Raw genomic sequence first — 24,113 nt, 5'->3', positions numbered from 1 at the left:
GGATCGTAGGGTAGTTCTATTTTCAACTGTTTGAGGAACCTCCATATTGTTTTCCAGAGTGGTTGCACCAACTTGCATTCCCACCAACAGTGTAGGGGGGTTCCCCTTTCTCTGCATCCCCGCCAACAGCTGCTCGTTTCCTGACTTGTTAATTTTTGCCATTCTGACGGGTGTGAGGTGGTATCTCATTGAGGTTTTGATTCGGATTTCTCTGATGCTGAGCGATGTTGAGCACTTTTTCATGTGTCTGTTGGCCATTTGGATGTCTTCTTTGGAAAAATATCTGTTCATGTCTTCTGCCCATTTCTTGATTGGATTATTTGTTCTTTGGGTGTTGAATTTGATAAGTTCTTTATAGATTTTGGATACTACCCTTTATGTGATAATGTCATTTGCAAATATCTTCTCCCATTCTGTCGGCTGTCTTTTGTTTTGTGGACTTTCTATTGCTATGCAAAAGCTTTTTATCTTGATGAAATCCTAATAGTTCATTTTTGCCCTTGCTTCCCTTGCCTTTGGCGATGTTTCTAGGAAGAAGTTGCTGCGGCTGAGGTCGAAGAGGTTGCTGCCTGTGTTCTCCTTTAGGATTTGGATGGACTCCTGTCTCACGTTTAGGTCTTTCAACCATTTGGAGTCTATTTTTGTGTGTGGTGTAAGGAAATGGTCCAGTTTCATTCTTCTGCATGTGACTGTCCAATTTTCCCAACACCATTTGTTGAAGAGACTGTCTTTTTGCCATTGGACATTCTTTCCTGCTTTGTCAAAGATGAGTTGACCATAGAGTTGAGGGTCCACTTCTGGGCTCTCTATTCTGTTCCATTGATCGATGTGTCTGTTTTTGTGCCAGTACCATACTGTCTTGATGATGACAGCTTTGTAATAGAGCTGGAAGTCGAGAATTGTGATGCCGCCAGCTTTGCTCTTCTTTTTCAATATTCCTCTGGCTGTTCGGGGTCTCTTCTGGTTCCATACAAATTTTAGGAGTATTTGTTCCATTTCTTTGAAAAAAGTGGATGTTATTTTGATGGGGATTGCATTGAATGTGTAGATGGCTCTAGGTAGCATTGACATCTTCACAATGTTTGTTCTTCCAATCCATGAGCATGGAACGTTTTTCCATTTCTTTGTGTCTTCCTCAATTTCTTTCATGAGTATTTTATAGTTTTCTGAGTACAGATCTTTTGCCTCTTTGGTTAAATTTATTCCTAGGTATCTTATGGTTTTGGGTGCAATTGTAAATGGAATCGACTCCTTGATTTGTCACTCTTTTGTCTTGTTGTTGCTGTATAGGAATGCCACTGATTTCTGTGCATTGATTTTATATTCTGCCATTTAACTGAATTCCTGTATGAGTTCTAGCAGTTTTGGGGTGGAGTCTTTTCGGTTTTCCACATACAGTATCATATCATCTGCAAAGAGTGAGAGTTTGACTTCCTCCTTGCCGATTTGGATGCCTTTGATTTCTTTTTGTTGTCTGACTGCTGTGGCTAGGACTTTTAATACTATGTTGAATAGCAGTGGTGAGAGTGGACATCCCTGCCGCGTTCCTGACCTTAGGGGGAAAGCTCTCAGCTTTTCCCCATTGAGAATGATATTTCTGTAGGTTTTTCATAGATGGCTTTTATGATATTGAAGTATGGACCCTCTATCCCTATACTCTGAAGAGTTTTCATCAAGAAAGGATGCTGTATTTTGTCAAATGCTTTTTCTGCATCTATTGAGAGGATCATATGATTCTTGTTCTTTCTTTTGTTAATGTATTGTATCACATTGATGGATTTGTGGATGTTGAACCAACCTGGCAGCCCAGGGATAAATCCCACTTGGTCATGGTGAATAATCCTTTTAATGTACTGTTGGAACCTCTTGGCTGTATTTTGGTGAGAATTTTTGCATCCATGTTCATCAAGGATATTGGTCTGTAATTCTCCTTTATGATGCGGTCTTTGTCTGGTTTGGGGATCAAGGTAATGGTGGCCTCATAAAACAAGTTTGGAAGTTTTCCTTCCATTTCTATTTTTTGGAACAGTTTCAGGAGAATAGGTATTAATTCTTCTTTAAATGTTTGGTAGAATTCCCCTGGGAAGCCATCTGGCCCTGGGCTTTTGTTTGTTGGGAGATTTTTGATGACTGCTTCAATTTCCTTAGGGGTTATAGGTCTGTTCAGGTTTTCTATTTCTTCCTGGTTCAATTTTGGTAGTTGATACATCTCTAGGAATGCACTCATTTCTTCCAGGTTGTCTAACTTGCTGGCATAGTGTTGCTCATAATATGTTCTTATAATTGTTTGTATTTCTTTGGTGTTGGTTGTGATCTCTCCTCTTTCAATCATAATTTTGTTGACTTGGGTCATTTCTCTTCTCTTTTTGATAAGGCTGGCCAGGGGTTTATCAATCTTGTTAATTCTTTCGAAGAACCAGCTCCTAGTTTCATTGATCTGTTCTACTGTTCTTTTGGTTTCTATTTCATTGATTTCTGCTCTGATCTTTATTATTTCTCTTCTCCTGCTGGGTTTAGGCTTTATTTGCTGTTCTTTCTCCAGCTCCTTTAGGTGTAGGGTTAGGTTGTGTATTTCAGATCTTTCTTGTTTCTTGAGAAAGCCTTGTATTGCTCTATACTTTCCTCTTAGGACTGCCTTTGCTGTATCCCAAAGATTTTGAACAGTTGTGTTTTCATTTTCATGGGTTTCCATGAATTTTTTAAATTCTTCCTTAATTTCCTGGTTGACCCATTCATTCTTTAGTAGGATGCTCTTTAGCCTCCATGTATTTGAGTTCTTTCTGACTTTCCTCTTGTGATTGAGTTCTAGTTTCAAAGCACTGTGGTCTGAAAATATGCAGGGAATAATCCCAGTCTTTTGGTACTGGTTGAGACCTGATTTGTGACCTAGAATGTGATCAATTCTGGAGAATGTTCCATGGGCACTAGAGAAGAATGTGTATTCTGTGGTTTTGGGATGGAATGTTCTGAATATGTCTGTGAAGTCCATTTGGTCCAGTGTGTCATTTAAAGTCTTTATTTCCTTGTTGATCTTTTGCTTAGATGATCTGTCCATTTCAGTCGGGGTGTTAAAGTCCTCCACTATTATTGTCTTGTTAACAATGTGTTTCTTTGCTTTTGTTAATAATTGCCTTATATAATTGGCTGCTCCCATGTTAGGGGCATAGATATTTACAATGGTTAGATCTTCTTGTTGGATAGACCCTTTAAGTAGGATATAGTGTCCTTCCTCATCTCTTATCACAGTCTTTGTTTTAAAATCTAATTTGTCTGATATAAGGATTGCCACCCCAGCTTTCTTTTGGTGTCTATTAGCATGGTAAATGGTTTTCCACCCCCTCATTTTCAAATGGGGGTGTCTTTGGGTCTAATATGAGTCTCTTGCAGACAGCATAATGATGGGTCTTGTTTTTTAATCCAATCTGATAGCCTGTGTCTTTTGATTGGGGCACTGAGCCCATTTACATTCAGGATAAGTATTGAAAGATATGAATGCAGTGCCATTGTATTGCCTGTAAGGTGACTGTTACTGTATATTGTCTGTTTTCCTTTCTGATCTATACTGCTTTTAGGGTCTCTCTTTGCTTAGAGGACCCCTTTCAATATTTCTTGGAGGGCTGGTTTTGTGCTTGCAAATTCCTTTAGTTTTTGTTTGTCCTGGAAGCTTTTGATCTCTCCTTCAATTTTCAATGACAGCCTAGTTGGATATAGTATTCTTGGCTGCATATTTTTCTCGTTTAGTGCTCTGAAGATATCATGCCAGTCCTTTCTGGCCTGCCAGGTCTCTGTGGATAGGTCTGTTGCCAATATAATGTTTCTACCATTGTAGGTTACATATCTCTTCTCCCGAGTTGCTTTCAGGATTTTCTCTTTGTCTCTGAGACTTGTAAGTTTTACTATTAGATGTCTGGGTGTTGACCTATTATTATTATTGATTTTGAGAGGGGTTCTCTGTGCCTCCTGGATTTTGATGCCTGTTTCCTTCCTCACATTAGGGAAGTTCTCTGCTATTATTTGCTCCAATATACCTTCTGCCCCCTCTCTCTTTCTTCTTCTTCTGGGATCCCAATTATTCTAATGTTGTTTCGTCTTATCATATTGCTTATCTCTCAAATTCTGCCCTCGTGATCCTGTAGTTGTTTCTCTCTCTTTTTCTCAGGTTCTTTATTTTCCATCATTTGGTCTTCTATATCGCTGATTCTCTCTTCTGCCTCATTTTTCCTAGCAGTTAGTGCCCCCATTTTTGATTGCACCTCATTAATAGCCTTTTTGGTTTCGACTAGGTTAGATTTTAGTTCTTTTATTTCTCCAGAAACGGTTTCTCTAATAACTTCCACACTTTTTTCAAGCCCAGCTAGTATCTTTAAAGTCATGATACTGAACTCTAGGTCTGACATCGTACTAATGTCCGTATTGAGTAGGTCCCTGGCAGATGGTACTACCTCTCGTTCTTTTTGCTGGGGTGATTTTTTTCGTCTTGTCATTTTGTCCAGAGGAGAATAGATGAATGAGAGAACAAAATGCTAACAGGTTAACAACATCCCCAGCAAATATACTCTATACAAAAAGACCTGAAACCAGGGTAAAAGAAAGAGAAAGAAAGAAAAAATAAAGAGGAAAAAAAAGAAAAAGAAAAAGATAAAAACAAACAAAAACAGAACAAAACAAAAACAAACAGAATATGATCAAATGTGATCAGACTAGTGCATAGATCAGTGCCACACGCTAGATTTTGGGCGTATTTTGGTCTGTTAGAAGAAAGTGCCTCCTAAAATTTTAAAGGAAGAAAGACTTAAATATGTACAAAATAAGGGTTGATACAATGAAGGGATCGAAGATGACTGTAAAGATGAAAATTATGAAAGATTTTATAAAAGGAATTGATAAGATAAGAAGTTGTTTGAAAAAAGAAAGGAGATTTAAAAAAAAAGAAAAGAAAAAAAAGGGAGAGAATGTGATCAGGCAGGAGACTAGAACAAATCCGTACGCTAGTGATTTAGGGTATATTTTGATCCGTTAGAAGAAACTGTATCTCAAAATTTTAAAGAGAGAACAACTTATATATATATATGTCAAAAATAAGGGTAACTACAATGAAGGGATAAAGTATGACTCTAAAAATGAAAAATAAAAAAAAATTTTTAAAAAGGGATTGATAAGATGTTGGTTGGAAAAGGGAAAAAGAAAAATTAAAAAAAAAACAGCTAAAAAATATTAACTTTGAAAAACTAATGAATCACGGTAAAAAAGTCAGGAATTGTATGTGCAGTATTCCCTTAGCGCTGGAGTTCTCCCATTCTCCTTGATCGGTAAACTTGGTCTTGGCTTGCTGGCTGTTCCTGCTGACCCTAAGCAAGCTGCTCAGGTTTGCTCTCAGGAGCTTTTGTTCCCTGCAAGTTCTCGGTACAGCTTTGGAGGACTAGAGTGAAAATGGTGGCCTTCCAACCTCTGCCTGGAGGAGCTGAGAACTCGGGGCCCCACTCCTCAGTGCACCCCCAGAGAAAAGCAGTCAGTCACTCTGTGTCCCCAGTCTCCGGCCGCACTCCACGCTCACCCGGCCTGTGCCTGAGCGTTCATCTCTGGCACCCAACCCCATGTGGAGTCTCCAAACCCAGCAGATCTCTGCGGTGCGTTCCTGCGCCGCTCTTCCCTGGGAAGGAAGGGGAGTCTCCCCGGATCTGCCACTTGTTGGGTCCCTGCTGGAGGCGCAGTGGCCCGACTGGGCCGCGGATCACAGTTTATGGCAACCCCGAGCTGAGAGCCCGTGCCTCGGCTCCATCTCTGCAGCCAGCTTCCCCGCTCCGATACCTGGGAGCTCTGCCGCACTCAGGCACCCCCGGTCTTTCTGTGACCCCGAGGGTCCTGAGACCACACTGTCCCGCGAGGGTTCCACCCTCAGCTTAGCCACTGGAGTGACGTCCCTCAGCAGAGCCAACTTCTAAAAGTTCCGATTTTGTGCTCCGTGGCTCTATCCCTTGCCAGAAGTGGCCGACGGAGGTCCCCTCCCCCGCCGTCTATCCTCCCGAATATCGCCTCGGTTTCACTTCTCTGCACGTCCTACCTTCCAGTAAGTGGTCGCTTCTCTGTTCAGAGAGTTGTTGCTATTCTTCTCTTCTATCTCCTGTTGAGTTCGTAGGTGTTCAGAATGGTTTGATCCCTATTCAGCTGAATTCCTGAGACCAGACGAAATCCAGTTCTCCTACTCCTTCGCCATCTTGCTCCAATGCTATGTACTTTAATAATTCCACACATATTAATAAGTTTGCTTTGCATAAAGGAACTGGTTTTGTTTGTTGGTTTATTTGCTTGCTTGCTAGTTATCAGTATTAATTCTGATATATCCTTTTTAAAAGACCTTTTACAAACATGCATGCATGCATACATTTATTTATTTATTTAGCAAAGCAGTATAACATACTCCTTAAGAGTGAAAAATATGAGTGTCTGTATTGCTTATGTTTATATTCTGGCTGAACACTGACTCATATAAATCTTACTATTGACCACTGATTAATATTAAGTCTTACTAATGACTCTATGTCTCGGTATCTTGATCTATAAAATAGACATAATAAATAATGCCTACATATTAAGTTGTTGAAGCGATAAATAAGATGATATATGCAAAGCACTTAATAAGATAGTATATGCAGATAATGCATGAAAAGCACTTAGAACAGATGCTTGGAACATGGTAAGCATTTAATAAAGATATGCTTCTCTTCTCCTCCCTACTTCCCTAGGGTTAGAAGGATATTACTATATACTCAAAATTTATTCCTTGCCACTAGATTCCAGTACTGCAGATACTATAATTACTTGAATAAAATAATATATTTTATATCCCCTTTACACTTACGGCCAATTCAAATGCTCAATTTAAGTTTCATTATAAAATACGAATGTGTCTTATATACCAACTCATCTTAACATTGTTAAGTAGTATGTATATAAACATGCTCATGTAAAAGGATGACATTTTTAAAACAATGGTATAGTGACCAGGAGGCATTAAAGGAAAGTGAAATTTTTGATTTCTATACTATCACAAAGTGAATCAACTGTAGTTGATCATTAGCATCATCATAAAAAATTTCATAAGAATTCAATAGTGTGGCGTATTTCTCCTAAAAGGTCTACAAAAGTAATCTATAAATGGCTTTCCTGTTTTATGAAGTGATCAAGGAGCATCTGAAAATATAGTATCTCTAATTAATAGATAATTTAGATTAAAAGACATTAAACAGACTTATTGACAGCTAAGTTTTGACACAGTACAGTTAATTGGGTGTAGTCAACTGTTCAGTTCTTGATAAGACAGACTCATGATTTACTTCCTTTTATTGCTTGTACCCATTTGGTGATCATTTAACTGACTTAAGCACATTCATGCTAACTAAACCAGTAAGAGAAAGAGAAATTAAGTGATACAAAATTTACTGCTTTTACAATATTTTGACCATTGTGGAAAAAAATTGATGAGGAAAGCTTATATTACCTGTGAAACTTTATTGTTCGCATTATCTATTTTATTGCTGATACTCCTTGTTAATACTGCTGACTTCCTTCGTATTTAATTAATTCATACTAATCACATCCACTATAAGGATTGAGGTGTGACTTAGTTATGATATTCACTATATCCTAAAATGGCAATCATTTATAATAATCCAGCATAGTGCTTCTGTGCTCCAATAATGACTTCCATTTTCTTTATGGTTGTTAGTACATCTCTATGCTATTTTGGAAGTAAGGCAAACTCAACATGAAACAATTGGACTCGATATTTTAGTAGAAACAATTTGTCACATTTTAACATAATACAACTTTCTTTTAAGCAAGGATTTGGTTTTTTTAAGGATGGATCCATCTACAAATCAAAAATGCTAATCTACCTCCATGAGATTAATAAAATTCCTAAACTTAGACATCAGTGGTTAAGTCACAAATATAATTTCAAAATTATACTCTAAAGCTGAATGTATTTAGTTCTTTTCCCCCAGCACAAATGTTGATTTTCAAAATAGTCTTTGTTTGCTAAGTGTCCAAATGAAAGCAGTTCAGTAAGTCACTGAATAAAAATAGAAGCTTTCAACAATGAGTGGATGGTCATTGATCTAAATTAACCAATTTTTAAAAATTATCCACAACATATATTATTTAGTAATTGCAAACCATATTATATACAGATTAAAAAATAAAGCTATATTATTCAAAGAAAAGACAAATCTATGGAAAATATTTACCTTTTGGGAACACATCACTTTATGTAGAATATTAGTTCTCATCAGCAAAGAAGTGAGAAATATGATATGCTTACAGAAACTAAGTCAAATATTCTCACTGCCAGTAATCATGGTTAAACAGTTGATAGGCCAAATAATGAGAAAACTTACTACATATTGCTAATAAATGATATGAAGTGTATTATAGCATTTTTAGATAATTAGATATTAGATAATAGTATTAATACTGAATCCCACCTGAATAAGGGCCAGTTTTGCATGCAAACAATCACACCTAATATAACTTAATGAGTGCTGAAGATATTGTCATGAAACCTAACTCAGTCATTGTCCCTATCTCTGTCTTAAAGTCTAAGATTCACAAGACCCTACTGAAAATGCAAATGGAAACATAATCCATTTATAAAACATCAGTCATAAATACTTTATCTTGAATATGCTTATAAGGCTAGTTCTCATCATCTATTGAGGACCTGAAAGCATGTTTACGTAGAAAAAGAAAGCTATTATTGAAAAGGCTTCTCAGTAGGTGACAATTTAGTAGAAATCTAAATAATGTGAGAAAAAGAACCATGTTGAGTATTTGGCATGAAAGCATCCCAGGTTGGAGAAAAAAGCAAAAACAAAGTCTCTGAGACGAGAATATGAGTGGGGTGTTCAAGGAAAAGCAAGACGGCCAGTGGGGCTGGAGCAGAATGAGCAAGGCAGAGAATGAAAAGAGAGGAGGGAACCAGGGGCCCCTGGAGGACTGTGAATTCCATCATGAGTATAGAGTGTAGAGAACCCATTGGAGGGTTTGAATTGGAAAGTGACATGTCCTGACCAGCTTCTAAAAATAATTCTGGCTAATGTTCTTCCCCTAAATTTCTAAATGCTTCAGTTCACCAAAGTTTCTAGTTTCTGTTCTATTCTCTTCCCCATTTATGTATTTTTTGTCATATACAGATAGGCAGATACATATATACAGGTATATATGTATGTATACATGTATGTTTATGTATATACATACATGTATATGTATATATGTACATCTATCTATCTACCTATATATATAATTTCTTAGGTAACTTTACTGAGTTCCAATATAAATTTTTTTCACATATAGTTATATATGTGTGTGTTTGTGTGTGTGTGTGTATATATATATATATATATATATATATATATATAAATAAATTTTTTAGGTGACTTTACTGAGTTCTAACTCTATAGGCTGATGGTTCCCAAAACCATCTTTCTATTCTCCAGTTGGATGCTTATTGGGGTCTCAAAAAACATAATCTTGCCTTGATCACTGAGTTGTCTATCTTTGCCCCACCACCTCAATCTCTTCTTCCCCAATGTGCCCCTTGCGATTAGCTAAATACCATTTATCCTGTGGCTCTTGCCAATAACCTAAGAGTCATTCTAACTTCTTCTCTTATATTCTTGCTGGACATCCAATTCATCAGCAATCATATCACCAAAATCTGACCACTTCTTAGCCCTTCAAGGGTGATACCCACCATCTAGTCAAATTGCAGCAGCCTTACAAAGACTTACTAGTCTTTTTTGGTTCACAATCAGGGGAGTTCCCCGGGTGAAATCTAAAACTGGCCCCCATACATGGAGGGTAAGGAAAGACTGAAGAAAAAGGCAAAGCCACTCCAGACTGGTAGGTGGCAAGTTTAATAAGCAAGGGAGTTTACATATGAGGCTTGTCTTGGGGGCTGCAAGGTGAATAGCTCTCCACACCTGCCTGCCAGAATCTGAAGACTTTTTTATAGAGGCCTGAATAGGGCTGAGTCATATATTCAGTCCAGATGGTCTCAATAACACATTACTCTCTCAAGGCTATGTCCTTGAAACCAGGACAGTGGGCACAATAGTGGGAAGAACATACATGTCAAGGTCAGGGGAAGAAGGGATCAGGTTCAGCTCCTGGGTCAACCAGTGGTCATGTCCTCTCAATGACCTCCTCTAACAGTCTCCTTAATTCCAATTTTGCTTCCCAACCCCATCCTCCACTTCAGCTACCAGTTGTTATTTAAATATATAAATCAGATTACATCATCCTGCAGCAAAATCCATTAAAAACTTTTTTTGTAAGCCTTGGCCTACAGATGTCCACATCATCTAAATTCGGTGTATTTTTTCAAACGATTTCATTCCACCCTCATCATTCACAGTACTCTATAGATGGTAGCTATCTTTCAGTCACATCAACATTCCAAGTTCTTTTCCTGACTTAAAGTCCTTGCACTGCTGTTCCTTTTGCCTGGAATGCTCTTCCTGTAGATTTTCAATAGTACCCTCCTTCTCTTCTGCAAGTATACCCAGGATGAGAACTGGTGCAGAATCTCTCCTGTATGAGGGAAACAAAAGCTTCTAGCTAGTGTTCATTGGCCACTCTCTCTCAGTATCAGTAGCTTATAAGTGTATAGAAAAACAAGTTATCTTAATCATTTTGCATTAGTTTCTATTAAATAAATCTGCCCACTCCACTTCCCCAATTCCAAAGTGTACACTATTTTAGGACAGGGACCTTGTTTGTCTTATACATTGCTACATTCCTCAGCACTTGAACAGCACCTGAAATACATTCATTGCTCGCCTGATTTATTAAAATGCATCAGAATTCAGTTCAGTTATATATGGGTTAAATTGGCTTTTTTCTAATGAAAAAAAAATTGTGCCCCACTTATAAATCTCTTTCTATGAGAAAATGCACTTCATGGTTCAAACAATTATCTTTCAAATGAAATTTTCAAATACAACTGATCTACATGTGGAAGCTTATACAGATGATACATAGAAAACATATTAAAGAAGATACACATCTTCACTAAAGGCTGGTATTTCATGGCCAAAATAATCCAGTGAGCCATTAACATGTCTAAAACAAAAACTGTAGTGGGTACCTTCTGGAATCAACCACATGAATAAATGCATTTTGGATTGCCTAGTGGGTATGAAAATTTAGTACACAAAGTACAGTTTTGTTGTCATTTGGTCCAGAACACCAAGTAGAATCCTAGATTCACCAATTATGGTCCTGTTATTAATCTTTTCATTAATGATTTGGCTAGTGCAATGAAATTATGCAAATGAAAGTATGCTACGTAGTTCCGCTAATGGCATTAAGATGAGTGGGTTCAACAGCAACTTAAGAGAACAAAGCTGGAATTCAAAATGCCAGATTCTGTTCACAGGATCTCACACTTCAGGGGGTGGATAATATTTCAGTAATTTCCTCAGAGAATCATAAAATGGATAAATCCTGCAAAGGAAATTGTCCCTGGATTCCGTAAGTCAGCCTGGAGCATAATGTTTCTCCACTAAGAACTTTTCCACCACTAATAAAATCAGTTAAAAGGATACTGATCCTTTATCCACTCACCTTGTATTCATTTGCAATGTTAGAAATCTAAGGTAAAATTCTGTATTATATCACCATTTTCCCTACTAGTTCCAAAAATTTAAGAATTTGACCAAAGATCCTTAAGTACTGGAAATCAAATAAAGTCATCCTGAAAGGGGTTTCTGCCAAACTTATCAGAAATGAGAATGGGGAAAAAAAAAAAAGATTTTCTTACTGTTGACTCATGGAGTCTCTCTTGCTACCAAATGCCCTTTGTGAAAGGTAAGTGCCTGTTCTCCACATGCAAGCCCAGGCACTTTGCAGTCTCTCCTAAAAGGTTCCAGTTTTTATTTCACTTTGCAAAATTGGCAGGTAGACAACCACACTTTAAAACAATTGTATCCTCAGGGAGTAGACCTACTTTGTTTATTGGCTCCTCTGATCTAAATGCCTCCTGAACTCGTTTTGGGTTGAATGAGTTATATGCTCTTTCACCTAAAATCTGTACTTGGATGCTTTCAAATTAGGAAGGTCTTTGGTTGTTAATTTCTAACAGAAATTCAGGACAGTAATCTCTAACAATTCAAAAACACATTTCCTCCCTCTTCTGGAATGCTTCATCCATTTACAAACTCACGCACTTATTAACAAATTTGTATTGCTTACTAAATATTTTTAAGAAATTTAACATGGAGAGTAATGTAAAGACTACCTTAAAATATAAGGTAATACAAATCACAGGAACTATAGGAAGCTATGTGATAATTCAGGAGAAAGGTTATGAGAATCTGAATTAAGTAACAGTTAAGAAAGGAAGAAGACAAAAGAGAACTAATACTTCATTAGAATGAACAGGATTTGGTCATTCCCAAGGTATGGTATGTGAGACAGAAAGCAGTTAACGACACAACCAAGTGTTCTAAGTACACTGTGTTGATGATAATTCTGGCAATAGATAATACAAGCAGAGAAGCAAAACTGGAACGGAAAAGGTCATACATTTTTGATATATTTGCGTTTTAGGCTTCTGCAGAATATCTACCAGGCAATATCTAACAAGCAGCTAGAAACTTGCATTTGCTGAGGTACACAGAGGGACAGACACTTGGGAGTCATCAGGGTAAGGCATGGAAATGGCTGAGATCGCCCAAGGAGAACTGATACAGTGAGATGAGATGAAACTGAAAACAAAACCAGGAAAAACACTGATATTAAGGGATAGGAAGAGAAACTAAAAAAAAAAAAAAAAAAAAAAAAAAGATAATGAGTAAACACAGAGGTAGGAAAAGAAGCAAGAGACATTTCCTTTTTTTTTTTTTTAAGATTTATTTATTTGAGAGAGAGAAAGAGAGAGTGCACAGGAGGAGGGGCAGAGGGAGAGAGAGGAAGAGAAGCAGACTCCCCACTGAGCAGGAGCCCAACGCAGGACTCCAGGACCCTGCGCTCATGACCCAAGCCAGATCAAGAGCTGAACGCTCAACCAACTGAGCCACCCAGGTGCCCCAGCAAGGGAGGCATTTCTGTGGAAGTCAGAGGAGATGAGGATTTCAAGAACAGAGCAGTCAATTTTGTCCAAAATGATGGGGAATTCAAGTAAAATAGAAAGTGAAGAGAGCCCACGAAATTTTTCTCTAACCTATGTCAGGATAGTTCAAGCAGAAATGAAAACCAGAACACAGTAAAGTAAGATGGTAAAAACCCAGGCTGTTCTGAAAAGAACTATGGTGATAAGAAGGTGGTAAAGGAGATAGCATGAGGGTGGAGCAGAGTCAAGGTATCAGGAAGACGACATGAAGTGTTTCTTAGGGAAAAATACAAAAAGCTATTCTGCAAAAGTTTTAAAAGGTATGTACATGCACGGCTTCTATAGTATATATCTTATATAATAATAATTACAGATTACTTAAGGGAAATATAGTTAATCATGTTTGAGGTACCTTGCTATCCCATATACTACTCTCTGCTCTGGACTCAAAGCAACGACATTGGTTAAGGACCACATGTTACCACCTTCACACTCACCCCCAAAATATCCAACCCCATGGAAGTGTCCTTAACTGCCCAGTTATCATGCCCTCTAAAAAAGGAGTTTGAACTGAGAAACAAAGAAACTATATTCAGGGAGAGTGGGCACTTGAAAATCTATGTCCACTCAGGGTTTGGGGAGTTCATTTTTCCTACGTGCACAAAGATGAACAAACAGAAAGACTTGGTCTTCGGAGAGAAACAGAAGCTCAGAGAAGAATCATAATGGAAAGAATATGTGGCCTCAGAGGGAGAGAAATCGAGAAAATAGCTGTCTCAGTCCCAGCCCACACACCTGTTTCTAGCTGCAGTTCCTATAAGGGCAAGCTACTCATCACATTTATGAGACGCTTCTAAATCTCTTTAATATTAACCACCTACACGTGAGGTAAATGAATGCATTTTCTTTCCTTGCAATGAAATTTTGACTAGAAAACAGAATCTTTTTCTGATTCGTCCAGTGGAATTTGGAAAACTTCCAATACAAAGCTATGCAATAAGTTTTAAATGTCCAGCCACAATGCTATAAATCTTATGAGGAGCAGGAAGGTGGCATGGCAACTGCAATGAACTGTACTTATGGGGAATAATGAGCTTATTACAGTATTCATTTTCATTTTGTAGAAAAGTCAGTCAGAAAGACTATTCTTTGGGGGCTCCTGGGTGGCTCAGCAGGTTAAGCATCTGCTCAGGTCATGAGCTCCAGGTACTGGGATGGAGCCCCGTGTCAACCTGGCTTCCTGCTCAGCAGGGAGTCTGCTTCTCCCTCTTCCTCTGCCCCTCCCCTTTGTGTGCTCTCTCTCTCTCTCAAATAAATAAAAAATAAAATAAAATCTTTAAAAAAAAAGGAAAGACTTTTCTTTGAACGCTTCTTCAGTGATTCTGCCCTATGCTTCATAACAAAAATGAGTATCACAGCTTCCTTACAATGAAGGACAAGAACAGTAAATTGTGATTTTTACCAGCTTTCCAGTTTCCCCAAATCACCCTCTTAGCCTGGAATAACGTTAACTCTCTTCTCTGAATCATGACATTATCCCTCTCCAAACTATATTGGAAATCATATATCTCCATCTATTCTAATCAACAGGCTACAACAATGGAGAAGTGAAAATTCTCACCCCTCTGACCTTCTGGGCACGACTCTGACTCCATGCAGCCTCTCACCTCTCAAACCTGGCACGACTGCCAATTCTACCTCCAGGTACTCAGATTCCACTTGGAACCTGGTTAAACTCCTTTCCGAATGCTGTTTTCAGCCCTGGTGCAGCCCTTCCTCCTGGTTTGGCCTAATTCCATTCCCACAGTTCAAGCAACAGGCTGATCAGATCATCAGTGCTCGGCCAGAGAATCTCGCCCTCATCCCTTCCTCCAGAACTCCTAAACCTGGGAATGTCCCCAGGGAATAGTTGTGGCCTGGGAGTAGAGCTCTTGACACAAGAGCAGTGGGTAGAGGGAGGGACGATCAGAACCCAAAAGGAAGAAAAAGACACCGTAGGTGACCTTGAGGACAGACTCTATATGTCCACCTTGCTCATACTGTACCCTCAGGAACTGACATGATGCCAGCAAGAGGAGGCACTTAGAAAATATCACTGAACGAATGGACCACAAGGACAGCCAAAGTAGCAAATCACTCTGCCTACACCAAGAACTTCTCATTCTCTCGGAAGGGAAGCCTCTCCAAATGACACGGGCTCACTATTCCATCTTGCTTAACCCGATCCAACTCCAAACTCTGCAGGGAACTGGCAGCATGTCTTTAAAAAATATATGAGTAAATAATAAAAAAGATTAATCCATTTCACCTACGAAAGATATCTTTGCTTTAATATGTTCCTCCAAATGTTATTCTGGGTCCTTGAAAAATGCTATTTATTTTCTATGACAATTATTACATGAAAAGTTAGGGACATATATCTTTAATATTAATATACCAACATAAATACCAATCGTAAATCATGATATTGTAATTTCTATTATGGAATCATCATTAAAACATAAAGTATAAACTTACATGTTTGGACAGGTTGGGGCTCTTGGAATCAACATCATACCTACAAGATTAAAACAGAAAACTCAAATTATTTCCACAAAATAGAGCTACAGAAAAATATCAGTTTTTTACAAAAAAAACCCATAAATAATATAAATAGACTCAATCAAATCAATCATGAAAAACTAGCAAATTTAGAAGTTTCTTATAATCTGTCATATATACGACAATGGTAGAATTGACAATCTCTGGGTCCTTTTATTTCTGCAACCTAAGCAGAGGTCCTGATATTTTCAGTCAACAATTCTGCCGCTTGATAAGAAAGTTTAAAACTTCTCTTTTGTACCATTGTTAAAAAAGCTTATAAAGGAAAAATAAAACAAAACAAAAAAGAGCCTTCTCGTTTGTGTGAATCAATAGTATCCTAATACTGCTCAAAATTCCCCAACAACTGCAATTCCTCTCCACTGGATACCATTAAAAAATAAGCAGGTTAACAGGCTGTCGTTTGTGTTCATTTTAATTTTTATTTAGTATTTTAAATGCTACCATTAACTTTGAAATTTGGCTAAAGTAATGAGACATTACTTTTCCCCAATCACTGGACTTAGGGAAACCGTGTGTTTTACAGAAAGAAAAATACATTCATAGAGGACTATTTTCTGTTCTGTTTTTGACCAGTGGGTAATGGAAATAAATGTTTCCTAGAATGATCCTGGGAAAACATCACTCACTATCACTTTAGCCCCTCATTTTAAAGAATTTGTAGAAAAAGTTAAGATTGCTAATAGTCAAAACAACCTCAAATCGCTGAAGTCTTAAGTAGGAAAATATTTGTACTGGCTCCAGTGTTTCTTCCAAATCAGATTCCTTTCACACTCCTTGTGCATAGCTTCCTACCAAAACTTAACTGCCTTTTTTTAAGGTTAATTCAAGCCTTCGCTCTCACATAACAAGAATGTTTTTACAGAGAAACAAAGGATCTCAATCAATAAAAGGCAAAGAAACAGAGTTCGCAGGAGGTACCAATGCTGAGCAGAGGTTCACTTACTCCTTAAGCAAAGCATGTTCACCACAGACCGGCTTCAAAATTGTGTGATGCAAAAACACCTGCCTGGGAAGAATTACAAATTACTCTCCTTCCCATCAGGGCATTTGGATCACTCCGAACAGTTGTAACCTAGAATTTTCAATCAGCTCATTGCCAACATCTACTGAAAACCTACAGATGTTAGTACAAAGAAATATTTTTTATTCAAGACAATTTTTTAAAGAGTAAGACTGAAATTAGCAACTACAGCAATATCAAAGGTGAAAAATAACTGTGCTGGCTTCTTCCCAAGAATCGGAAACCGTTTTCTATAAAGGGTATACTGTGGACCGGGCAGAAATAACATGGTGTGCTCAGTTTTGTTAAAGGAAGCAAAAAGAAAAGGAGTTTATGTTTTCATCACCAAGAGTTTAAGTATCTTCAAATACAATCCCCTTTCACAAAGCTTTTTTAATGCTAACATCTCAAAACTATGCAATTGACAGCATACTTCTGCGGGCTTTAGGTAATAAGTCGGATTATAATGCATTTGAAATTATCATGAGTTTTCCTTCCATGGAATTTTCCTTCTAACTTTTCTAAAAGTATCAAGACCACTCTGGGCCTCACCCTCAGAGGTCAGACACAAACACTACATCCGAGATAGTTAAAATGTATGCGTGTGATGATGTGTATGAGTGCCATACTTTCATTAAGGAGAAGAGAGTATATGGAAAGCAGGAAGCTAAGTAGTTTACCCCTAAGAGGGTGCATCCCCACTGCCTGAATTTACTCAGGCCAATTCTGTAAACTTGAAGCTGCTACTGAAATATTATTACCAGAGTACTGAACTGGGTAGATCCTAAGGATCACGTTTGCAATTAGAGGTAACAGATATTGACTAGAGTTTTTCCTGTACTTCTGAAATTCCAATGAAGGCCCCAACTGAAAACCAAAGATGCTAAGTATCCCCTCATGCTTGGCTCAGAGGTGCTCAAGAGTCACTCTCATTAGAGTCAGACCCTTCTCCACAAACTGACTCATAAAGTGACAGGCTATTCCTACTTCTTGGGCGGCAAGAGGAGGTTCCTTCCACTCCCCAAAGTCAAGAAGGGGAACTCCAAAATCTGAGGTGCCTGAAGAAGGAGAAGACAGCATCTGTTTTCCCAGTCAGATGCTGCTGAGCTGCAGAACCTACCTACGAGTCCGGCCTGTGGCTGCCAATAAAAGACAATCTCAGGTGACAGCCCTAAGAAATGCCTTCTGAGAACAGAGGAAGAAGCACAGTGAGTGACTTGTGCTACCTTTAAGGTCTAGATTCTTCAGAAGATAAGAGACCCACACCTCGGCCCCAGCTCATCTACCTTTCCCTCTTCCACCCCTGCTCCCCTGCAAGTAGCTGAAACAATAGCTCCAACTGAAGGGAGAGGAAGTGAAGAGTTTTGAAGTAAGTTTGAGATTAAAGTTTTAAAGTGAAGAGTACATATGATTAACAAAATAAGATGGTTCTAATAAACAAAAGTGACTGAAAACTCTCAAAATTAGACCTTGACATTGTTAAGGGAGTCCTTAACCAATGGGAAAAACTGGAATTAACAGTATGGGGAAGAAATTTTAAAAAACTTACTTTCCTCAAAGTCTTGAGATCCTTCAAAAATAAAATACAATAACATTATACATTCCACAAATATCACCATTTGATTTATCAAGAAGAAAAATAATTTGCTAGGTAAGACAAATCTAGACTCCTAACCATCTTGTTGCTGTTCCAGTCTAAGTGAAAAAACAAGAGTGAAAAAGACTGTATCTCATTTCTCCTCTTCTCTGGCTCATGTTATATAGTGATGTAACTACCCACACCTCCTGCTCAAAGGCATTTTTGTGTAGTTTTTCTGCCAATAATAGTTTTCAGTTGTGACAAAAAAGAGATTTATGAAGTACCAATACCATTATCAGTGTGATAATTGTAACAAAATCAATAGATGCCAAAGTTTATGACTTTATCTGTGATACATACACAGCATGATGAGAGACCATGTCTCTTAAATGAAGAAGTACACATCAAATCAAATAGGCAGGAGAATTTTAGAACTCAGTAGATAAACTAATCTTAAATATATATCTCAGGCATATTAAAGTAACAATAATAATTACTATGGATTAATCAGAACTTACAGGAATTTGGTCCAGTTGTGAAAGGAAGACATATTCATTCTGTCTCTCCCTCTCTTTCTCTGTCATTACAACTTTCTATCAGCATTGAAAGTTAAATTAAAAAAGGCTCCTGAAAACCTTTTCTCAAACCTTCCATAAGAGGCAATTCTTTACATCACACATTTTCCCAGCTTCTTTTTAATTGTTTTTTTAGAATTTTATGAAATCAATGGACAGATTAAATAAAACACAATTCTGAAAAACATTTACATCTGTCTCTTGGCCAATTCAGACTACTGTATTCTTCAACATCGCTGTTCCCTCATTTATGACATGTTGTCATAAATGCATTGGAGTATCGCTGTAGTTCTCTGGGAGATGCAGGTTGGGGTTACAAATGATTTTATCGCCTAGTTTATCCTGTTTTTATTTTCCAAATAGCCTACAATGAATATTTCTTCCTAGGAATTGCACATTGCTAAGACAAAATTTAAAAACCAATTATACCCAGTAATGCAATCACTGGGTATTTACCCCAAAGATACAAATGTAGGGATCCGAAGGGGTACATGCACCCCGATGTTTATAGCAGCAATGTCCACAATAGCCAAACTATGGAAAGAGCCAAGATGTCCATCGACAGATGAATGGACAAAGAAGACATAGTGTATATATATATACAATGGAATATTATGCAGACATCAAAAGGAATGAAAGCTTGCCATTTGCAATGACGTGGATGGAACTGGAGGGTATTATGCTGAGCGAAATAAGTCAATCAGAGAAAGACATGTATCATATGACCTCACTAATATGAGGAATTCTTAATTTCAGGAAACAAACTGAGGGTTGCTGGAGTGGTGGGGGGTGGGAAGGATGGGGTGGCTGGGTGATCAACATTGGGGAGGGTGTGTGCTATGGTGAGCGCTGTGAATTGTGTAAGACTGTTGAATCACAGGCCTGTACCTCTGAAATAAATAATACATTATATGTTAAAAAAAAAAAAAGAAGAAGAAGAAGAAGATAGCAGGAAGGGAAGAATGAAGGGGGGAAATCGGAGGGGGAGACGAACCATGAGAGACGATGGACTCTGAGAAACAAACTGAGGGTTCTAGAGGGGAGGGGGGTGGGGGGATGGGTTAGCCTGGTGATGGGTTTTAAAGAGGGCACATATTGAACGCAGCACTGGGTGTTATATGCCAACAGTGAATCATGGAACACTACATCAAAAACTAATGATGTAATGTATGGTGATTAACATAACATAATAAAAAAAACCTTACCTAATTGTAAAATTTAAACAAGTATAATTTATCATATGCCAATTATCCCTCAATAAAGAAAAAAACAATTATAATTAGGTATACTAATGAATAAATAGATACACATAACTAGTGAAAACATACAGTGTTTTCCATACTTATTTAGGTAGATATGCTGGAAAAAAATCACAAAGAAAAAGAAAAAGAGAAAGAAAGAAAGAAAGAAAGAAAGAAAGAAAGAAAGAAAGAAAGAAAGAGGGAAAGAAACAAAGAAGAGAAAAAGAAAACCTGCTCAGGTTAAAGGTTTTATGTGAGATTTTCTCATGGTACATGGTAAATAAAAAGGAATTAATTAAAGTTATATCAAAAATACTACATGGACTAAGAATATACTTGTTGCTTTTCTTGATAATCAGGTATCCCTTTCTCTGGCCCTAATTGTTTGAATTTTTCAGAGATGCCATACAATTGAAATAAAGCTCTTTGAATCAAATAGCTGAAATTAACCAAAAGCATTCAAAAGATAAAATGATACATAATTTAATTTTGCAATATGCTTTCACATTTCTTTAAAGATTTTATTTATTTATTTGAAAGAGAGAATGAGAGCGAGCGAGCATGAGGGGGGGAGGGTCAGAGGGAGAAGCAGACTCCCTGCTGAGCAGGGAGCCCGATGCGGGACTCGATCCTGGGACTCCAGGATCATGACCTGAGCCGAAGGCAGTCACTTAACCAACTGAGCCACCCAGGCACCCATGCTTTCACATTTTGAACATTACATAATTTCTGTGAAAATTACTATAATTTTTAGAAGAGAAAGCTGAAGAAGTTAAAACATATCAATTTACCTACACTAATTTTTGTCACTCTATTTCTTCTTGTCACACAGATGAAATGATGTAACATGCTCCCATTCCTAACAAACATAACGATTTCCTAGACAGTCTTACTTTTGTTTATTTAGATAGATTAAATATATTCTATCATATTATTATATTCAATGTGCAGAATACTTTAAACATATACTTTCATCCGTATTAGATAACCAAGACAAAATAAAGATAACCCAGTTTAGACTTCATAAAATTTTAGAAATTCAGGTTTTGTAGCATTTCATTATGAACTATTTTCGGCAAAATCTGATCCTTTGAACATATTACACTTTCTGCGCCTTGGTTTTCTCATTTACAAAAATGGATGAATTCCACCTCAGAAATCTGTTGGGTAGATTAGTTATATATGCGTATGATTCTATTACAAACTGTGAATAAGAGTAGTGGTATTACTAACAAAAATAACCTCTTTTTGTCTGTGCGTATAAAACTTATATACTAACTCTCAAACTCCATGAGCTTCTGTAACTATTTCATTTAGTTTATAAATGGAAGGTATTTGTAACAACCATATTAAACCATTTTATCATTCCTTCCTTCTGAATTTCTGCCAGTGAATGTATTGGTTCTGTTTTCCTTTTTTTTTTTTTTTAATTCCCTGAAACACATATAAGTTAAACAATATTATTGATTTATCATCAAATACTAGGGAAGTATAGGATGTTCTAGCAATGCCCTAACTGCCTCCTACCTTTAAGTCTTCCGTTGTTCACGCTAAGTATATCTAGTAAGCTTACAAACATGACATAAGTATCAGGTGCCTCCTTAACCTAATATATTCTCATTTGGACTCCCTTAACCTAATATATTCTCATTTGGACTCACTAGTTTGTCAGAGTGATTGTTGAAAAGCTACCTGTTTAAAGAGACATAATATTTGAAGACTAACCAGCACTGAGTTCAGTGGAATTACATTTCTTGCACTGGACACTTTTTAAAACCCACTAGCTTCCATAGCCTCATCTTCAGTGGAGATGAGAATGTGATCACTAGCCTCTGTGTATAGGTAAATCATTCTTTACCTTCTTTTCCTCTCCAAAATGTTTAGCCCAGCTCTTAATTTTTGCTCCTTGATCTACTGACTAACAAACATTTGATTGTTGTCCTCCTTTTGAAAGCACCCTTCTTTTCATTCTGCTTGTGAAATTCTGTAATAGCCACAGTTATGACATAGGTGATAAAGGATGAGTAGGACATAGGCTTAAGAAACTAGGACCAAGTAGGGACAGTGGTGATATAGTCGCCTGGTAGCAGCTGTTTGTGATGGTGCCCGGGGCCTTTGGGCAGATGAAACAAAATAGAAATGGTTCTGAAAATCAGAGCTAAAACACGGGCAATGAGTTCAGAGAACAATGCATATAGGACCTTGGCTTTACAGGCAAATTCTACCGAACTTTAAAGAAGAATGAATACCTATACTTCTTAAACTATTCCAAAAAAATAGAAGGGGAAGGAAAACCTCCAAATTCAGTCTATGAGGTGAGCATTACCCTGATATCAAAACCAGATAAACACCACATCAGAAAAGAGAACTACAAGCCAAAATCCCTGATGAACATAGATACAAAAATTCTCAACAAAATACTGGCAAACTGAATTCAACAATACATTAAAAAAATCATTCACCACGATCAACTGGGATTTGTTCCTGGGTTGCAAGGGTGGTTTGGTATTCGCACATCCATCAGTGTGAAACATCACATTTCAATAGATGCGGAAAAAGCATTTGACAAAGTACAACAACGATTCATGAGAAAAACCTTCAACAAAGTAGGTTTGAAGGGAACATACTTCAACATAGTAAAGGCCATATATGAAAAAACCCACACCTAACATGATCCTTAATGGGGAAAAACTGAGAGCTTTTCCCCTAAGGTCAGGAAAAACACAAGGATGTCCACTCTTACCACTATTATTCAGCATAGCACTGGAAGCCCTAGCCACAACAATCAGAGAAAAAGAAGATATAAAGGGCATCCAAACTGGTAAGGAAGAAGTAAAACTTTCACTTTTTGCAGATGACAGGATACTGTATTATACAGAAAATCCAAAAGGCTCCACCAAAAAACTGCTAGAACTGATAAACGAATTCAGTAAAGTCACAGGATACAAAATCAATGTGCTGAAATCTTGCATTTCTACACATCAATAATGAAGCAGCCAAAAAAGAAATTAAGAAAACAATCCCATTTATAATTGCACCCAAAATAATAAGATACCTACGAATAAACCTAACCAAAGAGGTGAAAGACCTGTACTCTGAAAACTATAAAACAGTGATGAAAAAAATCGACGATGACACAAAGAAATACAAAGATATTCCATGCTCATGGACTGGAAGAGCAAATATTGTTAAAATGTTTGTAGTACCCAAAGCAATCTACATATTTAATGCAATCCTTATTAGAATACAGCACTTTTCACAAACTAGAACAAAGAATCCTAAAATTTTTATGGAACGACAAAAGACCCCAAATAACCAAAGCCATCTTATAAAGGAAAAGTAAAGCTGGAGGCATCACAATTCTGGACTTCAAGTTATATTACAAAGCTGTAGTAATCAAAACAGTGTGGAACTGACACAAAAACAGACACATAAATCAATGTAACAGAATAGAAAACCCAGAAATAAACCCATAATTATATGGCCAATTAATCTTTGACAAAGCAGGAAAGAATATGCAATGGAAAAGAGTCAGTCTCTTCAACAAATGGTGTCGGGAAAACTGGACAGCCACATGCAAAATAATGAAACTGGATGGCTTTCTTATTCCATAGACAAAAATAAATTCAAAATGAATTAAAGACCTAAATGTGAGACCTGAAACCATAAAGAACTAGAAGAGAACATAGGCAGTAACTTCTTTGACATAGCAACTTCTTTCTAGATGTCTCCTGAGGCAAGGGAAACAAAAGCAAAAATAAACTATTGGGACTACATCAAAATAAAAAGCTTCTGCACAGCAAAAGAAACAATCAACAAAACTAAAAGGCAACCTATTAAAGAGAACGTATTTGCAAATGACATATCCAATAAAGGGTTAATATGCAAAGTAAGTAAAGAACTTATAAAACTCAACACCACCCCCCAATGATCCAATTAAAAATGGGCACAAGACATGAAGAGATATTTATCCAAAGAAGACATCCTGATGGCCAACAGACAC

The 24,113-nt window shown here is 37.3% G+C and overlaps 1 protein-coding gene across 4 annotated transcripts in view; it reads right to left on the bottom strand.

The window, feature by feature from the left end:
- The window catches only part of CPNE8 (copine 8), a 240,834-nt gene that overhangs the window by 145,588 nt on the left and 71,133 nt on the right, over positions 1–24,113 (bottom strand). For all 4 annotated transcript variants that reach the window (XM_073877714.1, XM_073877713.1, XM_025879525.2 and 1 more), the window contains one exon: positions 15,629–15,668. In XM_073877714.1, coding sequence (XP_073733815.1) covers positions 15,629–15,668 — 40 coding nt within the window. The remainder of the gene's footprint in view (positions 1–15,628; positions 15,669–24,113) is intronic.

Source organism: Callorhinus ursinus, unplaced genomic scaffold (assembly GCF_003265705.2).
Source record: "Callorhinus ursinus isolate GAN/ISIS: 27379988/994484 unplaced genomic scaffold, GSC_fseal_2.0 scaffold27, whole genome shotgun sequence".
NCBI lineage: Eukaryota > Metazoa > Chordata > Mammalia > Carnivora > Otariidae > Callorhinus > Callorhinus ursinus.
This window is presented reverse-complemented; position numbering and strand designations above follow the sequence as displayed.